Raw genomic sequence first — 9,772 nt, forward strand, 5'->3', positions numbered from 1 at the left:
GAAACACACTTTTAAGACAGATTTTAGATCGACTCCAATGAAACAAGAACCAACATACAACATGATGATGATGTCATGATGATGAAGCTACGTTTCTTGCCAGCTGTTCAGGTTTTCAGTATTAGAATCTTGACTTCACATTCTAAAAGAAATGGTGTACAGTTTTTTAAAACAAATATGTCCCTGACCAAAGCACAAGAGACTCAAATTGAACATTGTAGACCAATTCAAAACAATATTTAATCTCATATTTCACATGAATGTATTTCTATTTAAAAAAGAAAGGATAAAGTGAATGTGTATTAACCACTAGCCCTAATTCATACTTTAGTCGTATGATAGTTTAATGTGGCCAAAACAGGCAGTATACAAGCTCACAACGCATTGCACCGTGACACATTCTGAGCTTGTAGGTCTGGCATTTTAGCAATTTTGTCCACGGACATGCCCCAAATATAGGGACGGCTTGGTTGAAAGAGGTTAAGGCTCTGCTATTATTTCTGCAAATAACTATGGATTCATGCACATTCAGAGTGGCCTCCTATTATACCATAAAAGGCAACGGGTCATCTCAGGAATGCTCTATCTATGCACTTACAGCCAGTGGGTCAAGGAGGAGGACCCAGACATGGGTCACACAACAAGCCATGCTCATAGGGACGCAGGGCTCAGCGCAAAACCTTTTTAGCTCCCACACCGGCTGATCCAAGACCAGTCGAGAATGCTCTGCACTATAAACATTCTCTGTGATTGAATACGGAAATGACGTGTGATGCCGGTTTGTTTCCTTTGAACAAAACTCATCCATGTGCCGTGCAAACCTTTGGGGGATGTTTCTGTGCACTGCTAACAGTATACTCAACAGAATGCCATGCTGGCATTTCCATTGAATCGCCAGTTAAATACCAGGTTACTATTAGGGAGGCGCGATATTAGTTCAAACTTGTATCGAACCGATAACTCGCACCGATAATGTCACATTCATTACTGTATGTATGCGCTCGTTGAATGCATGCATGACTGGCGAGGCATTGACTGCTACTGTACGTTGTTTGAACTAGTTGGTGCTCAACTCAACTTGGAAACAGAATGTAGTGTTCAACACAATCATCCGTAGGCCTACTACAGTAATAAATCAGCTAACAATGCACTGTTAATTGTTTAGAAGGTACTCTCACCCAGAATCATGGTTACTGTATAACAAGTGTAATGTAAACCCTACTGATATCGCAATATCAAACTTGCACTACCAATCGGTTTTCGGATATTGGCAAAAATGTCAATGTCGCCGACTCGCCGTGCATTCCTACAGGTTCTCTTCCACTAAAGCTGTAATGCCTGGTTCATACTCGATTGCGCGCCGGTGTCACGCAAAACAAAAATTGCCAATCAACATTAACAAGCTCACAATGCGCCGCAGACTCGCAGTGCGACATGCTGTAAGGGGACTAGTTTCAGTGCGCGACGTGGTGTGCAACAAAGTATCAGTCAAGTGACTGCCTACAAAATGAGCTTCCCATGGTGCTACTGAATACCACAATAAACCTCTGATCAGGACAGGCTCAAAGGCTTCCCATGGTGCTACTGAATACCACAATACACCTCTGATCAGGACAGGCCCAAAGGCAGGAAATGATGTGTGGGGAAAAAGAGTATTTTCTTCTCCGATCATCATACTTGTGTGTTAAAATAGAGGTGCTCCGATCAGGTGTTTTGGGACCGATGCCGATCACAGATACCGATCTTGTGCGTAAGGAGGAAATTTAAATATTTCCAAAATGATTATGTCAAAACCCACATCAAAACTGTTCCTGTGTGTGTGTGTGTGTGTGTGTGTGTGTGTGTGTGTGTGTGTGTGTGGGGGGGGAGGTAAGGGAGAATGTTTAGGCCTGTCACAATGATGCAAAACGACTGATATACTATATACTGATATATCTGATTGACTTTTATAACACTCAAAATGGTATAAAAGATCGGTCTCTCCAGATCGGGTAAATTGCTGATCACCGATTGGTGGCCGATCGATCAGAGCACCTCTAGATAAAACGTGGAATAAATGTAAAATAATCAATCACAAGTCCTCGAATTATGTACAGTTTTACTACAGTATTACCGGGATGTTGTTGACACACACCAGCAGACTCCACAGGAGTTGTTGCAGGAATCGAACCCCTTTTTTCTCTGACGGTCACTCTAACCCCACATGTCATGGGGGAGCCGCGTGTATTCAGGTTTTCATTCCAACAGGCCTACTACTACTACACTACACCAGCCAACATCACTTGTTAACCACCACTTCAACGCACGGGGAGAGAAACTATTTAGGAACAGTGTCAAGAGTAGTCAAGTTATTTTTGAAAACGCATTTGGAAATCTTTGAGAATGTGTCCAATTGTCTGCCTATTAATGACGACATGCCCAAAACAGGGACGGCAACATTAGCATACCGTACCCTTCACCAGATATAAGGGGGCGGGGCTTGGTCATAATAATCCTAAAACTAGTTTTATATTCTTGAATCGACATCAGTGGGAAGTCTCTAAATGTTCTGGTGAATTGAAAGGGTGGACCCTGTTGTAAATAAGTGTAACGCTTAATCATGGATCGTCAAACAAAGTACCGTTTTTTGTATTGACTTGTGCTTTCGTTGGAAATGTACCCATTCTGCATATCGTGAAATAAAATGTTCAGTCAGTCAATCATATAGCGGGGATAGGCCTATCTCACAGACCAATATTATTATGAAGAAAACAAGATGTCAAGACCGCTAAAACGAATAGAATAAAGTTTACCTTTAATGGCTTCTGAATGTAGGTCTTTTAACATGTAATGTCTATGGAGTGACGTCACGTCAACACCACTAGTTCTGGAAAGGGGGAGGGGAAGGGCTGCGAGATAGGCCTATTGGGGAAAGTGCCAATCTACAAACCCGCACTGTAGATTACCCCTGGAATAAGGATGTTAGGGTTGGTGGTTGATGATTATACAGTGGTACACACCAAGCTATATGCATATTAAATGGTTGTTTGTTGGTAGTGCGCTGTTGTGACATTGTGCTGCCAGGCTAATGAGCGGCACCATATTGAATAATAAGGGTCATTTTCAATGCAGGGGGAGTGTGTTTCGTAACACGTATAGATAAGAAGAAACGTTATTGAATGTATTAATAATACTATGGGGAAATTGCGTTCTTACAGCAGTCTGTGATTAATGGCATATAGACAATGCTGCTATGGCTGTCCTCAAATCAATTCCACTAAAGCAGTGGTTCCCAAACTTTTTCATGTCAAGGACCCCCAAATTGACAACAATTAGCCCGCGGACCCCCATTTGAAAAGATATGCCAGGGACCCCCATAAGAGAAGATTTTTACGACTAGCAGCGATTCTCAACCGGTTTAATTTCAATTTCAATGTCATCAGCTTGACATGCATATTAGTCTACAGACCCCCATTTAATGGCATTTTTATCCCTATAATTTCTATCTATCCTTCTATCCTCTATTTATAAAATCGATGTTAATTTAACTGAAAGTGTACAACGGGTCCATTTGGTTCCATTTGTGCACTCAGAGTTACAGACCCATAAGGATCCATTTGGTTCCAAACTATCATTTAGCTGGGGACCCCCTGGAACTCCCTCAAGGACCCCTGGGGGTCCCCGGACTCCACTTTGGGAACCACTGTACTATCGATTAGTTGATACTTGATACACTGTAATAGACAAATCTTTAAACTTGTGCTACCGACATGCAATCATACAGAGAGACTAACCTTTTCATATGTATGATCTCACATTTTGTGATATCTATATGATGATATGTCACAATAGCTAGTGCTGGCTGTCAAACGTTATGCACTGGTAGATTTCTGGCACCTATAAGGAAAAGGAAACTCAATTTTAACAGGATAAATCTAGAGCTTATGAGATGATGCGCTTTTAGGTTTTCAAGAAATACATCATTCAGCAAGGCTAAGCAATTAACTGGGACAACCCCTAATGTCTCAATAGTAAGAATAAAGATTTAGCAAAAGACTAAAAAAGAAACCACACATTTCAACAGAACAGAAAAGTTTAACTACTAATGTTTATATGCTTATTCATTGTACAAATCTTCCATATTTGTTTGTCTTCCTGTTGAAAGTGACTTCTTCCTGCTAACATTTTGCGTTAAAGCTAGAAGAAGCGACTTCACCAGGAGCCTTTGGCCCCTTCCGGGACCCTCGGTTACCTGGTTAAGGTAACTGAGGGTTCCGAAAGGGGCTACAGGAGCCCTCTTTGACTAATATCACATTATTGCTTAAACCTGGCGTGCTTCTGATAGTTGAATATATCATGATGTTCATACGTGCTGAAAAGTAATGCGAGATTGGATGATTGGACAACGTGGACGTCCTCGGCTTGAACCAATTAAGCCCTAATTACTTAGTCGTACGACAAATAGCGGAAATAGCCGATCTACAAGCTCGCGACGCATCGGCTGTTTCCACTTTTTTTTCCAAACCATTTTAAAAGACAGACCGCCAGTTTTTGTTATGTATAATGCTGTATATATGTGGTACATTATGTTGTCATGAAGAAAGTAGAACGGACCAGGAAATAAAGAAAGGTTTTTAAGAAAAGAAAATGTTTTGTCCAAAAGGAGCCGGTAAACTCCCAAAAAGGTAATAATAAAAGAATAAACCACATCTACGTATGCACTGCATTGTTTTTTTATTTAGCCGTTTGTGTGCTGCGCAGAGCTCAACCAGCCATGGGGCCTGTAGGTCAGGAGCCTATTGGGCCACAATTTGCAACACTAGATTATTTTATAATGGGATGAATCTAGAGTTGCAATACGCTCCATTGACAGCCCATTGATCCAAATAGAAATGTCTGATCTGCTAAGTGACACATTTATACTTCTAAAATCTAAGAAAAGGAGATTTTGGGTGTCCTGACCCTTTAAGCAGGCCTCCTGACTATGTGTGGATGTGTCCCTGAGCAAGACAAAATGTATCCCTACAGACAAAAGTCTCTCCTTTGACTCCCTGTGTATGCATTTTAAAGCTTTTTAATGTTTGGACAACATCGATTGATTTAATCATTCACTTAAGTTTGGTAATGTTTTAATAACTGTGGACAAACTGTAAACAAATGTGAAGACGAAAACTAAATTAAGACAAAACGTTTACAGTAGTATTATACATCTTAAGTTCTATCCATCTATAAATGCACCATGTCTCTGTATGTCTGTAATCCACACCCTATACACTTCTCCATTCAAGGCTGTAGATCTGCTATTTTCGCCGAATGTTCACCCCAGAACATGGACACTATAGGATTGTATTGTAGCAATTAATTCATGTAGACATAGGTAGGAACCATGCAAAAACGGGGACGGCACTAGAATATCCTGAAGCTCCAAAAATACACTAGAGCCTGGCCTCAGTGGCCTGTGACTGCAACTAAACGACCAAGCATGACTGGCATATGAATACGTTATGCAGTTGAATACTCAATCTTTTGCGGAATGCAAATGCGTCGCGATGCGACCCATTTGGTTTCAAACTGGGACCTGAAAGTGTGGATTTAGGATTAAGCAAATTGAGCAAAATCAACGAAGATAATAGCGCACGGGGTCCGTACGCTTTTCCGACCAGTCATTGGTCCGACATGCGGAAAACGACCGGATTAAGGTTGACGAACATGCGTTAAGGTCGGCGACCGGATTAAGGTCGGCGACCGGATTAAGGTTGGCGAACATGCGTTAAGGTCGGCGACCGGATTAAGGTCGGCGACCGGATTAAGGTTGGCGAACATGCGTTACGGTTGCCGAACATGCGCTGCTCCGTGCTTGCGGTTAGAGTTTGAGGTAGGTTGTCGTTGTCGGACCAATGACTGGTCACTCAATAGTTCCTAGATCTTGAAATCGGTGGTTCTCAAAGTGTTGAGTTAACATACCGTCACAATAATTTGTAATAATTTTATACTTTGGCTATTCAAAAATAGCAGATATACAGTACAAGCTCACAGCGCGTCACCTCGTGTGACTTTTGATCCGCTACATATTTTTTTAAATCATGAAAACGTGTGAAACATGAACATTTGTGTGAACAAATTAATTTTCTTTTACTCAGCTCTTTGCTTCTGGAGGTCCATGGCGCAAACAATTTTTGAGATGGGAGTCCACACAGCCAAATACATATAATTTTGGGAGTCCCCGACATGAAAATGTTTGATAACCACTCATTTACGGAATACGTTTGTAGATTTTCATCACATCGGAATCATGCGACGATGGATCAAGCATTGTGGACTTCCGTTGTCACCACTTTTCCCAGGTCCCCAGATTCTGTACGGGGTATATAGACCTCCCGTCGCGACATCGCGACTATGACAATCCATTCCTGGTTTTGGAGGATGTCTGTTTTGATCTCATGCTGGACGTGTTGAACTGGGTTCTCATTATCACAGTCCGCCTCGAATTCCGCAGTGGCGTTATAGTCACTTTCTCGCATGCCTTTTTGGAGGGACAGAGTCCCCCCTTGGAGCGATGCTGCCCTCTTGGGTCACACATTTGGGCAGGATGAGGGGACCGTATTTTTTCTGCCCTTGCCGCCTTTGTCTGCAGTTGTCGCAGTTTGATTTGTAAATATAGTAGTTTAGTGATTTGTAAATGTATCAGTTTAGTCACTTGTTTTGTATAAATTGGCACACGACAGGATCCTCTGTGCTGAATGGCCTTCCATATGGCTCTGTACATTTCTCTCTGGCAGATTATGAAGCCGATTATGAAGCTAGCAGTGGCCTGGGTCGCCACGATGAGAGTTGAAAAGCACTTTTGTCCGTTGTGGCTGCAGTGTAAATTAAGAAAATATTAAGATTAATCCAAGAATATATTTTTGTTGTTGTTGCATGTCCTCATGGGCCTGGAGTAGTAGCCTACCTGGAAGAGGAAGGGCTGCATTCTACTACGTACTATGATTATTTATGATATACAGGGACATGCACACATAGACATCAAAAGGGGGCTCCGGGGCCCTTTCCAGACCACGAATGCAGCATTTACTATGGTGAAAGAAATGCACATGCCCCTCCTTTCCATGCCAGGGCAGCATTCAGTCTCCTGAACTTGAACTGAAGCATTTCGCAATGAAGCAATGTTGTTTAGAAATCCATGTCGTTACACCACATCTCCACTAGCTAAAGAGTGCTGGGTTGCACCCCGAAAATAGCTGATCTACAAGCTCTCGTTGTGAGCTTGTAGATCTGTTATTTTTGTGGGCAAAAGTGCCTTCTCGAACACTCTCTGCACGTCCCTGGTGATATATACTGCGATACATGTGGAGTACGCCCTGGAGGTGGAATTCTACCCGTTACCATTTGCTGAATTTGTTTGAATAAACATGCGAATGATTTGCAGTCCTGAAAAACCACTGCAGACTGCAGTCGGTCAACAAAGAATTAAGAGAACAGATTCACAACGTGTCTTATTGCAATTAAAACTATTTAAGGAGAGATACAATGTTTCAGCCTGGAAGACAACCCGCAGGTACAGTATGGAAAGAGAAACACTGTATCCTTCATTGACATGATGTAATGTCCCTTGTGCTTTTCTAGATAAGAGTACCAGCATAAAAAAACCTATTTAGAGAAGACGGCTGGACAGTGAAGGTGGATGTGTACAGAATTACGTGTATTGTGATTTAAGAAAAACCTTGCACCAGAGTTAGCTACAAGCCGTCAGGCAACACTAACACAAACTACAGAATACCATCAAATTCAGCACCTTGTATCACGGCTAGTCAAAGTTGATTTAGTTGTTTTAATTGCAATTAACTGGATCAGCGCAGCCTGTGCTGTAGTGGCCGCTAGCTCACCAGTGCCAGACGTTTTTGAAAAAGAAACTCCTAAAATGACCGACAATCAGTTTCGGTTTCAAACACTAGTCTGCTAGCTTTTTCACAGGAGAGGAGGTGATCGGATTGGGGAAAATATTAGTTTTTGGAACATCCCAGTCAAATTAAGCTCTAATCAAGCCCCGAATATCGCATTTTGAACAGATTATGAGCCATAATGCACATAAAGACCACGTGCGTGCGTGCGTGCACGAGCGTGCACGTGAGTATTTGGGCCATTTTTTAGGTGGACGCGAGCATAAAATGCTAAAACATGCCAATAATTTTTTTCCCGGATTATGGGGAATAAAACAAATCTCTGGATGTCATCGATTGCAACGGTAAATGAATCTCGTTCTCTCGGGGGCGGCGCTGAACCAGTTAAGAGCCAGAGTGAGCAGGTCCTCTTTCATATTGCGTTTTGGAGGGTGAACCACAACCACAGGCCTATACCCACTAACCACCACTACTAACTAGTGGATGTGTGTGTCCTAACCAGAGGGCGTCTCCCCAGAGTCACTGTCATCAGAGCACCTCGCTGGACAGACCTCCGGCAGAGCCACCAGAGACGAGTCTGCCTGAATGTCCTCCTCATCCGATTGGACCAGAGGCGTGTCACTCCCCTCGCTGGCTGCCTCTTCCTCCCGACCCCCTGCCGTGTCCTGGTTGGCTGCCGGTGTCTCTGTGGGAGGGGCCTGGCTGGTGGAGCCTCTGGGAGATTCTGAAGACCAAGACTCGGGATCGGGACCTGTTTGACGCGGAATGCTCGGGTTAGTGAACTTAGGGGGCAGCCTCACACCGAGTCCGATAGAATCGAACTGTTCCCGAATACGATTGCCTGGTCCCCCGCTGGCCATGATTCGCATTGGCCTTTTCGTACGGATGGCTTTCCCGTTGCAGCGATCCGTATCCCGAGTACACTTCAATCGGTACCGATCCGGGACCCATAGTGTGAATCTGCCCTAACCCGCTACAGCTAGATATTTCAGTGTGAAGTAGAAGTCTGCAACCCCATGAAGGGAAACAAATTAATTATGACATTGATCATTGATTGATTGATTGATTGCAAATTGTATTAACAGTTTGTAGAATGGGGGTACAGTTCAAGGAAAGTACAGGTCAATACAAAATCTGCTGAGAGGCTAAAACCAGAAAAAGCACTAAGACTTGTTTCTATAAGGGTCATGCATTTTCAATTAACCAAAGACAGTCATGAGAAGCAGGGACATGTGCGTATCTCCTGATTGCAATTATGTGAGATAATCGCAAATATCTTTGTAAAACCACCACAAATGTTTCCATCCATTTGTGTAGGTTCATCTGTTCATCTTCTAAATTGGCTATTTTGGATGTTTTTGAAAGCATGACATAATTAAATTGCTTTAAATTGCTTGGTTTGGGTCGCAAGAATCTATCCATCTATCATCTATCAGTACGTGGAATGCCCAGGTGATAATCTACCTTTATATGGAAGGCATATTGAGCAAAATAAACCCCAACAGAGTCAAGCAGAACTGACACACCATTCACATTCACTATATATTATACCCTGCTGGCTACGTACAAACACAAATCTATCATAAATCAATCTAATCTATGAAAGTGTTGATTTTTAAAATGAGACATTGTTACAGGAAATAAATAGAATTATTAATATTATTATTATTATTTATTATCAGTTAGTTTCAGTTACAGGCCAGGCTCGGGTTCCATTTTATGCCTGTGCAGTATAATGTTTTACTGGGTGTTTTACTTTTCTTTTTTTTGGGCAGTTTCTGCTTTATTTAGATTAGAACAGCAGAGGGCAGTAGAGGGGGAAGCTGGGAATCAGTTTTCTTTGGACATTTTGTCCATTGCTTTAATTATTTGGGTTAGAATACTTTTAATTCACT

At 42.3% G+C, this 9,772-nt stretch overlaps 1 protein-coding gene across 3 annotated transcripts in view; it reads right to left on the reverse strand.

Annotated features, from left to right (window-relative positions):
- Positions 1–221: 221 nt before the first annotated feature.
- The window catches only part of dtnbp1a (dystrobrevin binding protein 1a), a 14,684-nt gene continuing 5,133 nt past the window's right edge, over positions 222–9,772 (reverse strand). The window contains exons 10-11 of one of the 3 annotated variants that reach the window (XR_013964416.1): positions 7,115–8,628; positions 222–7,076 (exon numbers count right to left, since the gene is read on the reverse strand). Coding sequence is in view for 1 of the 3 variants with exons in the window: in XM_080768853.1 (XP_080624979.1) it covers positions 8,372–8,628 (257 nt within the window). In the remaining 2 variants the exon portion in view is untranslated. Of the gene's footprint in view, positions 8,629–9,772 lie in introns of all 3 variants that reach the window. The other 2 variants (XR_013964417.1, XM_080768853.1) reach the window with 2 other exon arrangements.

Source organism: Protomyctophum bolini, assembly GCF_963924005.1.
Source record: "Protomyctophum bolini genome assembly, chromosome: 7".
NCBI classification, from domain to species: domain Eukaryota; kingdom Metazoa; phylum Chordata; class Actinopteri; order Myctophiformes; family Myctophidae; genus Protomyctophum; species Protomyctophum bolini.